This window comes from Perca fluviatilis, chromosome 20 (assembly GCF_010015445.1).
Source record: "Perca fluviatilis chromosome 20, GENO_Pfluv_1.0, whole genome shotgun sequence".
NCBI classification, from domain to species: domain Eukaryota; kingdom Metazoa; phylum Chordata; class Actinopteri; order Perciformes; family Percidae; genus Perca; species Perca fluviatilis.
Window position 1 is genome coordinate 6,502,110 of NC_053131.1, and position 18,617 is coordinate 6,520,726.

The window sequence follows — 18,617 nt, forward strand, 5'->3', positions numbered from 1 at the left end:
GTGTCCATGTTTTTATTCAAACGGTTTGCTAAATTATCAGAATATTTTGTATCAAAATTCTCAATTAAAAAGTAAGCACAATTCTTTGGAATAAAGTAAATTCCATAATTATTAATAAAAGCAAAATAATTCAGCACAAAAGTAAGTCAATGACTCCATGGAACAGTGTGTAGGATTTGGTGGGATGAAGTGTACTGTACACAGTACTTCAGATCAAATATTCAAAACCAACCATGATCTAGACGCACCCTAGCGGCAGCATATTTAATTTAATTGTCTAGGCACTCTCCGTTGGCTTGCAAGCTGGAAAAACCAAACTCTGGTCAGGCCAATCACATTGTTTATAGAGTCAGTGGGCGGGGCTTATGGCTGCTGCTGCTGGGAACAGCTGTCTTCTGGAAGACTTGGAGTTAAGCTTTTCTTTGAGAAAAGAACAACACAGAAATCATTCTTAAAAAAGGAAGATGTGTTTGGAGTTTTGCCGACCGGATACGGCAAAAGTTTAGTCCCGCCCCTCGGATTGAGCCCTGTCAATGGTGAGTTCCCAGACCCAATGTGATGTGGGTCTGGCTGGTCAGGATAAAAAAACACAGTACAAACATCAGGACTTTCACCAGAATATTTTAATACAGAGGGTGCGCAGTAGAACATCAGTTTGCAGACAAACGTCCCCAAAATCACAGTGAAATTAGAGAGTAAAAGTTGTGCATGTTGTTGTATTGTTATTTCTCTCTAATAAGACCATAATAAGAGGAATGAACTGTCAACACAATAAAAGCCTTCATGTCTGGGAGGGCGAGTCATGAATGCCAGTTTTTCATCCAGGAACATTTTCTGTACTTACAAGACATGCAGAGGAGTCACTTTTCTTTCATATTTAACATGGAGGGCTACAGGAGGCACAACGTCCTTCAAATCATTTCATCCTACACGTTTTTCCATTACATAGTACCTGCTCGACTCGACCGACCGCGGTGCCCCGTCCTCCTTTTTCCATTGCAGATTTAGTACCGCCTCATGAGTGAGGCGAGCGTGGCTGGTCGTCAGGAAACTGCCGTGACCTAACGCGACACGCACACAGAACGTCAAAGGTGTGTTGTTTTTGACTCTCAGAAGACACATTTGTTTCAAAAGAGGCAGCAAAAAAAACACAGCTGGCTAAACTATTTAAAAATGGCGGGTTTTTTCAGGACACCCCCCGGTCTGTCGCTAGCAATGATGACGCAGTGATTAGTGACGATTATCTCCGACCAATCAGGAGTCTGCAGGTTTTCACGTCACCTTTTGGTATCGCCTCAGCTCGTGTGGAACCACGACGGAGGTGATACTAAAAAAAGTACCTGTTGGCAGGTACCAGGGACTTTTTTTCGTAGAGTCGAGTTGAGCAGGTACCGTGGAAAAACGCCATATATTACTCTAGGTGATCTCACGAGGGGAGCCACATCTCCAGCTCAAAGGCTAGAAGTCTAAAGAAAATGTTTTCATAAACTTAAATCATTTAAACTTCTTTTTAAAGCCTCCTGAGGGCTTGTTTTTCTGCAGTGACAGAACAATTATCCTCTCATTTGACAACATGTTTAATCAATTGAAACAAAAAAAACACAAAAAGATAAAGGTAGGACGTGTTTGGTTTATTTGTTTCTAACCATCCGAGTGCTGTCTTAAAATAGTTTTTAAAATTCACATTTAAATTAAATCATTTTGGCCTTTCTTTGCATCCATATAAAAAACTACGTTGCATTTTAATCTCGTGTAAACTACATTCAGAACTTCCCAACATTAAACTACGTCTTTCTATACATCATGAACAACACTTGGTTGCCAGTTTGCCGACGGTGTTGCCTGTCTTAACGTTGCCCAAAATGTTGCCCAGTTGATCAAGCCCATCAGACAGAGGAAAGTGATGTGCCTCGTAACTTTGTGGAGCCTCTAACAGTAAGACAACAAGCATTAAAAAAAAAAAGACCGATCAACAGTCGACAAGAAGCTTCCACACACTCGACTCTGTAACGTCAAACAGCGTCAATAAAAGGAAGAAAAAAGAAGAACTTCATTCAAAAGAATTTGACATTTAACATTTTTAAAAGATCGCCGCGACTTTGACTAAATTATTGCCGGCACAGAAGGTCAAATGACCATGAATATCATTCAAGTTATCAAATCTAGTCAGCTTTTATATTTACATTTCAGGGCTTCATCTTTGTTCTTTTTAACAGAGTGTGGTCTGGACCTCCTCTATCTGTAGAGTGTCCTGAGATAACTACTGTTATGACTTGACACAATAAATAAAATTCAATTGAATTTAAATTATCTACTTCGGTCCAGATTTGAATTCCTTAAATCAGAATCAGAAGAGTTTTTCCAACAAAGGAGGGGAAAGTCAAGCTTATTGCACACCCCTGCAAAAAAAAAAAAAAAAAGTTCATGTACTCTCCAATAACATAAAAACAAACCACTTGTAATGCAGTAAATGCATTAGTCATTAATCAGATTGAAGTACGTCAGTATGCAATCAAAACACAGTAAAGTCAGTTTGCTTTCTTTCGGTCGGTCTGTTTCCAGTGCAAATCTCTCATTACTGACACATTTACACACATGGAACGGGCTTTACTGAAGAATTCAGATAGAAATTCAGCCTGAAGATGATTTCTGGAAACCCTGAGACTGCTTTAAAGATGCACGAGGGTTAAACCCGATCAGGGCTGGGTGTGGAACCCCAACACAATGTGTCTGCAGCAGAGGAAACTGTCAAGTACCAAAAAGCTGGCATCAATTGTCAGACTTCTACGTATTTCTTTGAACTTATCGCAATTTTCAGCTTTTCTGTTGCGAGGACTTGCAGCTTTTCTTCCGCTTGTAAGAAAATGAATTTAAATATTTTGGAGTTTTGCCCAGTGGGTTTAAAGGTGCAGTAGGTAAGCCTTATAAAACTAACTTTCTGTCATATTAGCTGAAACTGACCCTATGTTCCAGTAGAACTACATGAAGCAGGTCATTAAAAAAACAATCCGGCTCCTCTGGCCCCACCTACAGCCTGTAGTGCGAAAAAAATCCACCGCTCCCTGTTCAGATGCACCAATCAGGGCCGGGGGAGGGGGGGAGGTGTCTAACTGTGTGTCAATCACTGCTCATGCGCACGCATTCATTCTCCCTTGTGGGGGGAGGGGCTTAGGAGATCGTTTTGGGCTTCAGCAGAAAGGGGGGAGGGACTGAGAAGTCGTCGATGTTAAAAAAAAATGTCCTGGAAGTCCTGGATCTTCGCAATCCTACCTACAGCACCTTTAAGTTAGCAGTCTTTTTCAGGTGATGCAAAATCAGCATCCTGCTGCTGCCATGATGAATATTTGGGAGTGTGGATACATGTTTTCCCCCTTAGACTCGATTCTGTAGGCTATTTTGTAAATAGGTCAGTAAATTAATTGTAGTTTTAAATACCACTTTGGATTTCAAAGTGAATTGCTGGTATTCAGTGATATATATATATATATATATATATATATATATATATATATATATATATAAACTATATCTATAGTTACACCATCTATGGGAGGAATACTCCCTCTTGTTTTGGTAATAGCAAATATACATTTTCTACATTTGCGACTTAAATCTCAGGAATAACTCTAGCATGATGATAAGCATTTAAATGATTCATAATTTGCACCTTTCGGTTGGATTTGTTCGACTTTACTCGTGTGGTAAAGTGTTGTCTTGAATGAACACTAACACACCTGGAAGTAATAATAAAAGCTGTAACATTTCTCCGTTAGCGTGTGAAAGCGCGGCGTGGCTTTAACTCTGCAGTCAGTGTGTGAAACTACCGCCTGGATCCTGAGAGTGTGTCGGTCGGCCTTCATGTGCCAAAAAACATGTCGTCGTCATCCCGCCTCCCTATTTCAGAGCATCACGTCAACGTTTAGGAAGACAATGCTGCTGTTCTCCAGGAGATATAAGGAGAAACTCTTCCGAGCAACGCAAAGACAGACAGAAAAAAATAAAACATCATTTACAAAAAAAAAAAAAAAATGTAAACACAGAACTTCATACAGCAAAAGCAAAAAAAAAATCTTCAATCGACACAGGAACATTTTTGGAAAACAATTGTTAAAGAGATGCGTGTTCCCTCCACAGGTTTCCAACGGGTTCATTCATGCAGGAAATCAGATCTTCGTTTTGGTGGTGCAACTATTGGAAATGTCCGCTCATTTGTTTGACTACCGTAAACATTACTTTGCTACAGATCTTATTTTCGCAATCAATCCAAAAACCCAGTTCAGAACTTCCATTGGAAACCTGCAGATTGAGCGCAGGGCTAAGCTAACGTCCGGGTCGGCCTACGATAAGACGTCATTGCTGGACTAGTTTCCTGCAGAGTCGCTGCAGTTTTAGCGGTTAAAAAAACATTTAAAGTGACATTGAGGCAGAACAGTCTCTCATTGCATCAAGTTCAACCTCACTGGGTGAAGCCAAAGTTTAAGTTGGTAAAAGTATCAACAGAAAGTGACCTGGAAGGATTTATTTCCCTCATTCATTCATTAATATGTGAAGTACTGGTGATCAATTAGACTGCCACTTTCCTGCTTTGATTTCAAATTTCAAAAACTTTTAAAGACAAAGTCTTCCTTGATAAAGGTCTACGGACTAAAATCTCATTAATCAATCAATAAAGTGAACTAAAGTGTGCTGTATTTTTGGTTTTACTTTGTGTTGGCGTTCTAAACTCTGGTGGATTTCTGAGGACTATGGTTAACTGCTCCTCAGATCTCTGCAGGGTAAATCCAGACAGCTAGCTAGACTATCTGTCCAATCGGAGTTTTCTCTCGCACGACTAAAACAAACTTTGAACGTACACATGTTCCACCAAAACAAGTTCCTTCCAGAGGCTATTTTGCAGAGGCACTGGACACGATTGTGATTGGTTTAAAGAAATGCCAATAAACCAGAGCATGTTTTTCTCTCGTCCCGGAATTCTGTGTGCCAGACCCTCTGTTGCAGCGCTGTGGAGGATGGTCTGAAAATGCAAGACTATTATTTTACAAATTCAAGAGAAATTGGAGTCCAAAACTTGCGGTTTGCAGCAGGTTTCATGCTGGTTTAGGCTTCCTTCAGTGTGACGTCACGTAGCTAAAACAACTCGAGCTCGTCTTTGGCTTCATCCACAACAGTTTAACTGGACCAATGAGTCCTGAGAGAAATGTCTGTAAAACTAAAGCTCCACTCTGCATCTGCCTTCATTCAAGCTGTAGCATTAAATATTGATTTGAGAGGACACTCACACCAGCACACACTTACAGTACATACAGTACACGCACATACAAATCAAAAGATATACACACACACTCAAACCACAAACACACAGCAGGTCACTGTACTGCATGTTCATCTTGCTCTTGTTCCTCAATGTGTGTTGAAAACAAACAAAAAAATGCCACAAAGCTTCAGAAAGTGCAGTGAAACCTTGAGACCTGTACAGCGGGGCACTTGGTGGTGTGATGCTGAAGTAGAACGTGGGAGGCTGTTTACAGTGAGGAGGCTGTGGACAGGAAGTGACCTCTCAGGCTTCGGCCTTCACCCCCCCCCCCTCACCACGGTCAGATAACCCTTCAACGCGCCAGGTCGGCGTGGCTGGCACTCAGGTCGCGACTGTTCCTCAGACGATTATTTCGTTCCTGGAGAGAAAATACGGCAGAAAAGAAAAATTACATTAAGAACTGAACAACGTGAAATACTAAATGAGCCACTTGACCGGGGTCAGCCCTATGTTCCTACAGCCCAATGGTTCCACAGCCCTATGTTCCTACAGCCCTATGTTCCTACAGCCCAATGGTTCCACAGCCCTATGTTCCTACAGCCCTATGTTCCTACAGCCCAATGGTTCCACAGCCCTATGTTCCTACAGCCCAATGGTTCCACAGCCCTATGTTCCTACAGCCCAATGGTTCCACAGCCCTATGTTCCTACAGCCCTATGGTTCCACAGCCCTATGTTCCTACAGCCCAATGGTCCCACAGCCCTATGTTCCTACAGCCCTATGGTTCCACAGCCCTATGTTCCTACAGCCCTATGGTTCCACAGCCCTATGTTCCCACAGCCCTATGTTCCCACAGCCCTATGTTCCTACAGCCCTATGTTCCCACAGCCCTATGTTCCTACAGCCCTATGTTCCTACAGCCCACTGGTCCCACAGCCCTATGTTCCTACAGCCCTATGTTCCCACAGCCCTATGTTCCTACAGCCCTATGTTCCTACAGCCCACTGGTCCCACAGCCCTATGTTCCTACAGCCCTATGTTCCCACAGCCCTATGTTCCTACAGCCCTATGGTTCCACAGCCCTATGTTCCCACAGCCCTATGTTCCCACAGCCCAATGGTCCCACAGCCCTATGTTCCTACAGCCCTATGGTTCCACAGCCCTATGTTCCCACAGCCCAATGGTCCCACAGCCCTATGGTTCCACAGCCCTATGTTCCTACAGCCCAATGGTCCCACAGCCCTATGTTCCTACAGCCCTATGGTTCCACAGCCCTGTTCCTACAGCCCTATGGTTCCACAGCCCTATGTTCCCACAGCCCTATGTTCCCACATTTCTAAGAATTCTTTTTTCACTGAAAATCAGGCCCTATGTTCCCACATTTCTAAGATTTTTCTTAAAATTAGGCCCTATGTTAGGGTTACATTCCATATGTAGTCCATTGCTACTGGATAATAGTCTGGATGTAATTGGCTACCAAATTGGGAGAAAGGGGGATACAATCTGATATAAATTTATGAAAAAGGAAATGTGGGAACATAGGGCCTAATTTTATGTGATGATGTGGGGCTATTGTAATTCCAAAGGCCAAGGGAACTTTATCAGGATGCATAGTATCCTGGATCCATGAAATAAGGCCTGCCTGCCTCTATGGGAATTTAACATAGGGGTGTACTGACTTATGCCCCCTGTATTTTAAGGAAGAACATTTATTTATTTACAATACATTATTCATTCACAAAGAAAATCGGTGTCCTTAAAGATTGGATTTTCCTAATTTTTTTAATTAAGGCATTAAGATCAATTTCCAAAAGATGATTTTTTTTATTCCTCTTTTTAGTCAACTTTACAATGGGTTCATAAACTTATGAGGGCCACTGTATATTACATCATATCACACTTTGATTTTTCCATCCTGTTTGTGAAAGTGTCAAATGAGAAAAACACATTCTCCCTGTTAATATTTTGTGTTGATTAGTAAGAATAATGATGGTGTGTGAAGTTAAGTGTGTGAGTCACACTCATGTTGTGTCATTAGTGATGAATCTGACACAACAAATACTGAGACAAAATAACTCAACAGATCCTCAGGTGATAGTTCATACAGACATGAGACAGAGGAGTATAAAATAAAAGACCGGGTCCAAAAGTATCTGCAAAAAGTTCTTTAATGGGTTGTGTTAACCCTCTTGGTAAACCAGGTGGCGCTAGGTTCACTTTGTGAAGTACTTTTCTTAAACTTTCTGGGCCCTCTCAAGAGCATTCTGGCATTCATTTTTGAAATCAATGTTGTAGTTTTTGTTGTTCATCCTGATCTAATGTTCAATTTACAATCATATCTAACAGAGAAAAAGCAGCGACATTTGCATAACTGACAACCTGGAATGAGAAGTTAGGGTTACACTTTACTTGAAGGTGTCTACATAAGAGTGACATGACACTGTCATGACACATGAACCCTAACCCTAATCCTAACTTGTCTTGACAAAAACCAAATGACAGTTACTAAAAGAAGCGTTGTCATAAACGTTTATGACTTGTTTACAATGTTTATGACACGTTCATGACAGTGTCATGTCACTCTTATGTAGATACCTTCAAGTAAAGTGTAACCTAAGTTATTTTGCCTTTTTGCTTGATAAAACACAATTAATTTATTATAAACAAAATGGTAATGAGGGTTATTTAACTAATTGTGTCGGCAAAAACCATATTTAATCAATGTATGTAATTGATTGAGTATTGAAGGATAGATTAGTATAGAATAGTGGTAGGACGAGACAATCTTCCTACTCTTCCCATATTTTAAATGTTCAAAATAAAGTTCAATTCGGGCACATAAACGGTTTTCTTAATTAATGACACTAAGCTTTTCTTTTACCTTTGATCAACTGATTTGGGTTTCTTTCCTGCAGCAGTTAAAGCATAATAATATTCCTGTAAGCTTGAATATTTAATAGATTGAATAGTTATTTAGTGATTGAACTTAAAGACAAACGGACAGATACTTTTGGACTCCCGGCACTCGGCCTCCTTACTTGGTAGTGGTCAGTCGCAGCCTTGTCCGCCACGTTAAGAACCCCCAGAGAGCTGGCTCGCTTCATGCTGCACCCAGAGTAGGGACATGCAGGGAGGAGGGGGCGGTGGGGGAGGAGTCAGAGGTCGAGGGGGGGGTGGAGAGGCAGGTGTGAGGAGTTTAGCTCAGTGGAAATGGTGGTGGTATATATGTTTGTGATGGTTAATGGCATACATGATCATTTCATACAAAGGTTAGTCTCACTAAGTGTCTTGACAACTTCTTCTCATCCCATTTATGACATTTAGGAAGTTAAATATAAAACTTGGGTACCACTTTCTAAAACGACGCCCTCTATTATTTTGTTTTTTTTAGCTCTTTACCACCATCATCTGGAAAAATGCCCGCTGAGCATCTGGAACAAAAATCTTTATTAACGTTTTAACTTTGTCAATTTGTTGTTAAAAAACCCCCACCTCAAAACGTTTATAATAGATGACTTACTAACTTTTGCTGCGGTGTAATTATAAAGTAAGAAATATGTGACAATTATCAACATAATGGCTTGTGCCTGATCTTTAAATTGTAATAAATTACTTATTATTGAAGTCATTAGTTACACGGTACAAACCCTCTCGAAAAGGTTCCTTATTAGAAAGTGGTACCTACATTTTGTATTGAAGTAATATGCAACAAGTCTTTTTATTAACGAGCTGTAAAGTGATATTTACACGTCAGTGGAGTTCATGCACATACCAACAATCATGCCTGAACAAAAACTTGGGTTCAGTGAAGTCACACTGCAGAAACCCGTCCATCCTTTCCTCAGTCTGCACTTTCATTATACACTCAAATAAACAATCTAACACTGATTTAAGGCTTTTCCTTTAAAGGTGTTCACTTTGGGTCCTTTTTAAGACAATAAATCTGCTGTATAACAACAGGATGGCTGAAATTTAAGATTAAAAACATTTAAAATGATGTTTTTAGGGTGGCCAGTTACGCACTCCTTTGATTCGGGTGGGTTAACACTACTTTCTTTCCCCATGTTTCCTCTCTGTATCTATGGTCGCTTTTAAATAAAGGGCAAAATACTAAATAATATTTAAAATGACTCGTTGACAAAGTGGCATTCTTCATTCTACCACCAGATAGTGCCAATGTAAGGAATCTTTAAGTTCTACACATGGCGTAGCAAGCTGGCAACAATTTGGAGGATAGTTTGGTGCAAGACTGGCCCAATTTGATTTTAATGTTGATGTGAAACATTATTAACATTATTAGATATCATCATCTAAAACTGGCTTCATTTGCTAGCGGGAAGATTGAACTTCCATTTTAGGGAAACCTCTTGGAAAAACATGCAGCTTCGTGATCTACTGTAGGACGCATACCAGGTATTAAACCTCCACACCGGTTACTCTCTGCTTTAACCTGTCAAATAAAAAGGCCCAAAAATGTTCAGTTCTTTTCATGTAGTAGGTGGTAGTGATATCGGTCGGCCAATTAACAATGCCCTGCTGCAAATATCGGCATCTGCCATTTAAAAACCCACACCGGTCGACCACTACAGGTGGTGGTATCTTCAAGAGAAGCATCCCACTTAAGGACTTGTTAAAAATGGACATTTCTGCAGTGATTTACCATCACCGGATGGTCATGATGACGAAGTTACTGCCATCATCATCATCATCATCATCATCATCATCATCATCAGGACCACCATGTTAAGAAGCCACAGAGAAGAGCAGCACAGAAAGGAAAATAGAAACCCGTGAGCAAACAGATGAGGCATGCAAGTCCAAACATTCAAATGAACAAATTTATTCATAAATAAAGATTCAACAAAAACAGCCATGCGAAAAAGTTTGTTTTTCAGAGTAAAATTCACAAAGAAAAAAAAAATTATTAAAATAATAAAATCCAAAGAAAGTAAAACCGAACTATATTTCAAAACAAATTGAAATAAATAGTCCACAAGCCACAAAATGCAATAAATAGGTGTTAACTATTAGTGGTTAAAACAAACAAGGTAAATGAGTTCCAGGCATAACAAGCACAAAGGCATTTCATAAGCAGACATTAGTTTGTGTCTGGTTGCAGCCTCCACACGTCACCACAAGTATAGCTGCATTATTTTCCCATTTCATCAGAACAGCTCTGTCCATGTACTGCTTACTGTACAGTCTTTGGTTTTCTAACTTCATCAGGTTTGGTCTTTACAACGGAATATTAAGACCACTGTAAGGAAAAGTATTCAAAAGCTGAAATATTTCAAGAAAACAAACAATTACAAATTACAAATTTCTCAAATTATTTGAAATAATGACATTTCCTCAAAATATTACACCTTTCTTCTACAGATTTGATGTCTTTTTTTCCCCCCTCACAATATTACATCTTTATTCTGAAAGTAGTACGACTTTTTACAGGTTATTTTCTAAAGTTTTAATTTTTTCATCTTTTTTTGATAATTTGCTTTCCAAACAGTGGCTCTAACACTCACTGACAAACCCACCAAACAATGAAGAAGAAAAGTTGGACACTGTACCGAGGCAGCGTGAGGACAGAAAAGTCAACCAATGTGATGGGAAAAAAAGGGCCGATGTGTATGTGCCAGTAAAAGCTTCCTCCATCATTTCATGTGCAAACAGCTTTAGAGTTACTTCACCGCCAGCAAAGTAGAGCCAATCCCTTCTTTTATTTTTGGTTAGTTTGCCAAGCAGCCAAGCCGAGGGCTGGAGGGCCGGCTCGTTCCTCCAGTGCGTAAAGTCAGAGTCACCTGGGTCAGTCAGGTGTCTGTTGGGGGATAGTTACCCGGGGTTTTTGGGCTCGCTGTTTTGGGACGAGCCGCCGCCTTTCAGCTTGCGGACCAGTTTCTCGCTGCTGCGACGGATCGACGCTCGCAGTTTACTGAAGGAGCCGCTCCTCTTCAGAGAGCCCGAGCCGTCCTGATGGGAGACGTCACAGCGTTACACTCATTTACACACACACACACACACACACACACACACAGTCAGACTGCCCTTCAATAAAAATCCAGTATGTTGCCTGATGCACATGATAAAAATGCTGAATTTTCATTTAACCAACAGACTCCGAACTAGTGGTCTCAACAATAATCGATTCGGCAATGCATCGCAAAGCGGGGCATGCACGATTCAGCATCGATGCAGCAAAGTGCCATAATTGATTATGTCACTGTTTATTTTCTGGCCTTGAGTGGACAATAAAGTTGTGAAGTTTCGATTACTACTGTATCAAAGATACAGGAGAGTGATAATGCACACATAGCAGCCAATAAAATCTGTTGTTCAATATCTGACTGCTTGTATTGCCTCATGACTGATGAAAAATTTGCCTTGTTGTGTGCAGTAGAATTTTGATGCATCGCAATGCAGCGTAGAATCGAATCGAAACCCGGTGAATCGTAATCGAATCGAATTGTGAGGGCAGTGCCAATGCACACCCCTACTCCGAACTGCTTCTAGTCTGCAAAACCTGCCACGAAACCGGACTGAATTAGGACATTGAGTCTCTCATGGTCTTAATTATTTAAAATATTCATAGGCAAAAACAACAACAAAGTATATTTTGTCTTAATAATTAGTTTTTTCGTGACCATATGTCAAAGAAATCTGGCTATACTGGTAGATTTAATTAAAAGCTTATGGGTAGCAGTCTTCAAACAGCAACACACACACAAAAAATGTCATGTGCATACACAATGCAGTATTGCAGATGCACACTCATTACAAGTTCAGCAATCTGTGCATTATACTTCCATACTACCCACACACACACACACACACACACACACACACACACACACACACACACGTTAGTGTGGGACAGGTAAAACCTTCATCTATTGGTACATAGAGTCCAACGTGACCAATGCAGTTCAGTGCTCTAATGGGCTACAATTACTAAAAACATTTAAGTTCATTTTAATTTTCTTGTTTCCTGTCAGATGTGTTTTGAACAAAGTGTTAAGAACCATGACTGGAAGTTTCTAGACTGATGCCCTCAACACACCCTCAGTGAGGGTGCATCACAACTCTTTTTCTTAACTTTATTATCAAAATATCACAACTTTTTTTTTTTTTTTATCTTTCTCGACATTTTTCTTACAATATTAAAATCTATATGTTGTTTGTGTCCATTTCTGGCAAAGTAATGTTAGGCTGAGTGAAAGAGTCCAGGAATAAAAGAAGAAGCAGCTGATAATGACACTGAGCATGCTGGGTACTGACAAAAGCACTCTAGCCATACTTCTAAAATCTGATTTCATAACAAAGGAAGGACTGGAAGAACTACTCCGATCTTTTCCTTAAGTAAAAATAGCAGTAGCACAGAGTACTAAATACTCTGTTACAAGTAAAAGTCCTGTATTCAAAAAGTATCAGCATCAAAATATACTTTAAGTAAAAGTACTCATGCAGAATGGCCTGTTTCAGAATATTATATTATTGGATCAGGATTATAGATACAAGAATATGTAAGCATCATTAATCTTACAGCTGGTAAAGGTGGGGCTCATTTGAACTACTATATACACACACGTTTATAATACACCATTTATTAGTTGATTGTATCTCTTATTAATCTCAATGTGCAATGTAACTAGTAACTAAAAGCTGTCAGATTAATGTAGTGGAGTAAAAAGTTCAATATTTGCCTCTGAGATGTAGTTAAGTAGAAGTAGAAAGTAGCATAAAATCAGTGGTGGAATGTAACTAAGTACATTTACTCAAGTACTGTACTTTTGTACAATTTGTAATGACAATACGGTTTCTAAAGGACCTCAAACATTTCTTTACTGCAGTTTCTTGTAATTTAAGATATATCTGGGATCAGCGTATATTGGCTGAAAATATCAATACTTGGTTGATTAACTGTACATCTAAAAAGGTGGTTCTTTGGGTTTAGCCCTCAAATAGCAAAGTCAACTTTTGGCTCACAGGGATTTCTTTTTATTAGGGTTAACTCATTATTTGAAGCTTTGGCCACGTTTAATATTAACATCTGACGTTGTTACATTATAGACATGACAGAAAATACGGAAAAGCATAATAGGTTCTCCTTTGAAGTATTTTCAACAACTGCTTTGACTCGAGTTTCAGTACCTAGAGAAGTGCTGCTGAGAGGTGTTATTAATGTTTAGAGCTCACACAGTTAAGAAGGCACACACACAGAAAAGAGAGGGAACACAAAAAGGAGACAGGCACAGGTTTCAGGTGAGCAGAGAGTTTAGGTTTTATTAGAAGTTAAGAAAGATGCACAAACAGGACAGGAAGGACACGCAGAAAGATCATTAGCAAGGAGCCGAGAACAGAGATGGGGAGACTATTTCAAATCCAAAATTTCCAACAAATGCAACATTGCTTGCTTAGCCCCACCACCTCCACCCATCCTGACATCTATATACAGAGATATACAGAAGGTAACAGGCTGGATGCACCATGTTTAGGCCAAAAGCTTTATGACATTTACTTGAAAAAATGTCCATTTAGTAACATAACTTTATCAGATAACCCATTATGTTGAAGTGAAAACACATTGTGCATGCATCCTGTTAGGTTTAACGTGTCCTCTCTGTGACATCACAACATTAGTTGATGTGGTCGCTATTGCCACAGAGTGCAAAACTAATGCCTAAACTCTAATAAAGCCACAAGCTAGGCTGCTTCTCGCTCATGCTGACGAGTTACGCTGATGTTATTTACAGCATGTTACGAATCACTATGCGCTTTGAGGCATCACTAATGACGTTTTGGTGTTAATGCTAAATCAAAGTGAATGGAGAAGAGAAGCTTCTGTCCTCCATAGAAAGAGACGGCGAGGTGGGTGGATGAAGTGTTCAAAGCTTTAACGCTGGCCATTTTATACCTGGAACGTGTTTGACAAAAGGTTGTGTGGTAAGTGTATTTTTGGAGCGGCCAATCACCTTTTTCTGCCATTTCTTTTAAGCTCCTAGGAAGCAAAGAACTTTGAAATGAAGCAACAGGTGTTATTCTGGGTCAGAATTGTTGTGTTTGGGTGGGATTTGGAAGGTTCAGAGTCCAGGTCAAAATAGAGAGAGTTAGGCTTTAAAGGACAGCTGAGAGGACAAGATTTAAGGGCATACTGTCAATCTCTCCACACAATCCCCCCCCCAAAAAAACAATAAATGAGTCTACAGTCAATATGAAAGTACAGTTAGAAGACACCAGAGAGGAAGTAGAAAAGCAGAGGCTAGTGTTAAATGGCAGCAGAAACAACATAAGAGTTTAATGTTGTCATAAAGAGCCCTGTTCTCTCCCACCCACAGCAGACACACACAGTCGAGCACAGAGCTTCAGAGACAAGTAGGAAGCAGAGGTTTGGATTTAGACATACAAGCTGCCTCCACAGTCCCCCCCCCCCCCAAAACCCAGCAGAGAGGAGGGTTTAAAAGCAACACTATCACTGTATTTCGACCGGTGAAAAGAATCCCCACCAGAACATCCGAATGGGGTGGGGTGGAGGAGAGAGAGAGAAAGAGAGAGAGAGAAAGACAGAGTTCATAGTTGAAGAAAACTGCGAAGCTGAAGGGGTTGAGGCGAAGTGAGGCGTCCGTCATGCAGAAGACAAGTTTTTAGAACCATTACAAGGCATCTGGAGTTATGCCTGCCGGTCAGATGGAGCAGAGAGACACACACACACACAGAGAGAGAGAGAGAGAGAGACACACAGAGAGAGACACACACACACACAGAGAGACAGAGACAGAGAGAGACAGAGAGAGACAGAGAGAGAGAGAGAGAGAGAGAGAGAGAGAGAGAGAGAGAGAGAGAGAAATTAGCAATTTAGGAGTGAGAAAAATGAAAAAGAACAGTTTAGGAAGAGAAGAGGTAGGGAAACAAAGAGACAGACAAGGTTATCGAGTTCCCAGATCATCAGACACAGTACTTCTCCACCAGCTTGTGCATTAGCTAGAGAGGCTTTGGCAAAAGCATTGCATCAATTTTAAAGGCAGCCCAGTTACATGATAAGTCATACAACTCCTTAAAAATGATTCTGACTGAAAGATAATAGGGCTGAGCATTATGAACAGTATAAACACTGATTGTGAGAGAAGCATTTCCTCAATAAGATAATGAGAAACTTGGATAAACTGGCAATTAGACCGATCCCGTCTAATGAGTAGCGAGGCACACAAAGAAACGCTGCCATAACTACGTCAACTTCTTATACACACACTTTTTATTTTTAAATAGTAACATGTTGATTCTAGGCTTAAGGGAATCTTTCAGCTCAGCAAAATATTATCATGATGTGCACTCAGTTGCCAGTTTAGCTACACTTAGAGTAGCTAAACCTAAAATTCTACCTTAATGAAGGTTATAATGTTTAGTTTGCTTGCTTTTTTTGGTGTTGATTTAATTTAATGGTCATTTAGGAGGATGCAGTTTGTGTTGCATGTGTTTCTAATATTTTGTCCACAATGTTTATATACATTATATCCCAATACAGTTTAACAGCAACACAAACTACAGTCTCCCAAAAGGAGCACACAGTTGGATCAACACCTTTCAACTAAAACTGAACATTATAACCTTCATGAAGGAGGATTTATTGCAGGACTACTGTATTACTGCAATAGTTTTAACTATGTGTACCTAATAAACCGGTAACCAAGTGTAGATCGATACTGAAAGCTAAAATCTCTCTTACAACTTACATTTGTGGACCAAAACACAAGAATTCTGTAGATAAACATGACCGATATTCTAAAATCAGGCCAGAAAGCTAAAATAATATTTTTGTTCTATGTCAGTTCCAACCAACTGAAATGCCTTTAGTATTTCAGCTTCTCTTAGGCCATCGGCCATTTTCCACACACCCGTCCAAATGGCCTGGGGTCTCGCCCACTGACTCGTTAAGAGCTCCAAAAACCCAGAAAAACAAAACAAACCCGAGAGGAACTGACTGGTTTTGGGGCATGGAAGACAAGTTATCATCAGCTCTGTCCAGACACAATTCACCTCCTGCTGCAGGTGTGACAGTGAAAATCTAATAAAAAGGTCTTAGCTGACTGAATGAACCTCTACATGTTAGATTACAGATGGACAGCTTTTGACAGGGTGGGAAATTAACACCAAAAATAAGCCAATATGCCTATAAACTCTGGCTTTGGCTATTAGGCAGGTTTAAATAATACGTGCCACTTAGGGCGGAAACTAAACTATTTTTTTAAGATGCAACAGTCGCTATAGTCTCTGTATTCTCTGCAACTGCTAAAAGTACCTGACTACTTATTCAAATACAGACAAATACTAATACAAACATAGCAAGGCATCAGAAGGTGATTACAGTTCTTTCTTTGACTATTCTTTAACCATATATGCATAAGAACTGCAATTCACTGTGGGGTAACTCACAGAGTTTGCCACCAGGTGGAGCCTTTGCACAGTTTAAACATGGTGGAGAGGTACTGTGTGTGTGTGTGTGTGTGTGTGTGTGTGTGTGTGTGTGTGTGTGTGTGTATAGCTGTTAGCACACTTTATCAAGTAGAACAAAGTTAAACTTTGTTAGACCACCACACAATAAAACACAGAGGGGAAGCAGGGAGGAGACACATGAGAGCAGCCAGACTTCTGAGTACATTTCTTTTCGTGGGTTCCTTGTATTTTATTTGGTTACATAGGAACTAAGTAGGGCTGCAAATAATGATTATTCACATTATCACTTTGTAATTAACAGACTCATTTCCCAAAAACCAAACTCACCTATTAAAAATGCCTGTTTTGCCTGACCAACAGTGAAAAATCCAGATATATTCAAAATCTTATCACAGAGAAATTAAGAAAACCAGCAAATATTCACATTTGAGAAGCTAAAAACAGTGTATTTTTTTTTTTTTTTTTTTAATTGTTGAGCTACTAGTTTATCATTCGACTAATCGTTTTAGTGCTAAACTGAAGTTTATTCTTATTATTGCAGTATTTATTTGACTGGATAAAACAACCAGCTGAATGCTGGAAATGTAAGTGTAAAGAAAACAGCACTTTAGTGATCATAATAATAAAATTATTAGAGATTACAGTGTTATATTTAACACAAGCCAACTTCATGATAATCAGCATTTATTGTGTTTTAAGCGTTCTTTTTACTTCCAAGACAGCCATTAAACAATTGTTCCTTCCTCTCTGGCTGCTATCATGCTGACAAAGCAGGCAAAGGAAAGACATAAAGATCAGAAAGAAATTGACTTTACATTCTTAGGCAGCAGCTCCTCACACAGATAAAAAGAAGGTAAACACACAGGCAGATCCAGCACAGTGGACACAGATCCGAAACATCACACAAAGAGTACAGTACAGAGCCCATGTTGAGTCAGATGAACACACTGATGAGTCACGGTGCTTCTCAGAGGATGTATTTATAATCAAGTGAGAAGAAAACTGTTTTCACACCTGCCTGTAGAGAAAGCTGAAGTGGAAGTGATTTATTATTTATGGTATTTGATTTATTGATTGGAAGGCAAACATGTAGTTTGACAGCTGCAGGGAAGCAGTAGAGGGTATAAATACTTCCAATACCATGTTTTTACCCTTCTAATGTAAGCCATATAAAGTAATGATAGTCCGTTATTGTGTAAAACTGCAGTGGTTATGGTATTTTCCACAAAATTCATATTCATTTTACATCTAGATTATTTTCACCTTATTATAAATTCTATTCATTATGCATACATACTAATCTATATATAAATCTTTTTATTTACATATCCGTTTCCTGTTCTAATCTACCTCTCTGGTTCTCTTGTGCTGCTGTAGTGCTACATGTCCCCTTTGGGATCAATAAAGTTTGATCTAATCTTAAATCAAATTCAAAATGAATTCAGGAATGTTTTTAAGTTCGATATTGTTGTTGTTTATGGTGACATTTCAGCCATAAATGTATTTACGGTTAGATAAAAAGAGGGCAAAACAAAAAGACTATTATTGAAACGTACTTCCAGCTAAAGCTCTTTCCAGCTAGGACAGGCTGCTCTCCTGATATAAATAGGTCCAGAGATCAGCTGGTGATGGGAGATTGTCTGCTAATAACTGGCTGACAGGACACATTGTGTATAGACACTGATGTGTCTCACACCAAACCTCCCAAGCCACAGCCAGAGGAACAGGAGGAGATGCTGATTGGTTGTTCAGGGTGCTATCTACTGTTGCTATGTGAGCAGGCAGCAGCAGAAATAAGATGGTGATACAGAGACTCAAAATCTACATGGTCTCACCCCTGCAGTCACTAGAGGCTGAGAAAATACTGCAGAGACTGTGAAATGTACCCGCTCAGTTAGATATGTGGCTCTGCAGCAGAGGG

At 39.8% G+C, this 18,617-nt stretch overlaps 1 protein-coding gene across 5 annotated transcripts in view; it reads right to left on the minus strand.

The window, feature by feature from the left end:
* Window positions 1-4,881: 4,881 nt before the first annotated feature.
* Window positions 4,882-18,617, minus strand: part of klc1a (kinesin light chain 1a) — a 55,692-nt gene continuing 41,956 nt past the window's right edge. For 2 of the 5 annotated variants that reach the window (XM_039785103.1, XM_039785102.1), the window contains exons 14-16: window positions 11,088-11,221; window positions 8,293-8,359; window positions 4,882-5,672 (exon numbers count right to left, since the gene is read on the minus strand). In XM_039785103.1, coding sequence (XP_039641037.1) covers window positions 5,607-5,672; window positions 8,293-8,359; window positions 11,088-11,221 — 267 coding nt within the window. In that variant the 3' untranslated portion in view covers window positions 4,882-5,606. Of the gene's footprint in view, window positions 5,673-8,292; window positions 8,360-11,087; window positions 11,222-13,504; window positions 14,922-18,617 lie in introns of those variants that run through there. The other 3 variants (XM_039785105.1, XM_039785106.1, XM_039785104.1) reach the window with 2 other exon arrangements.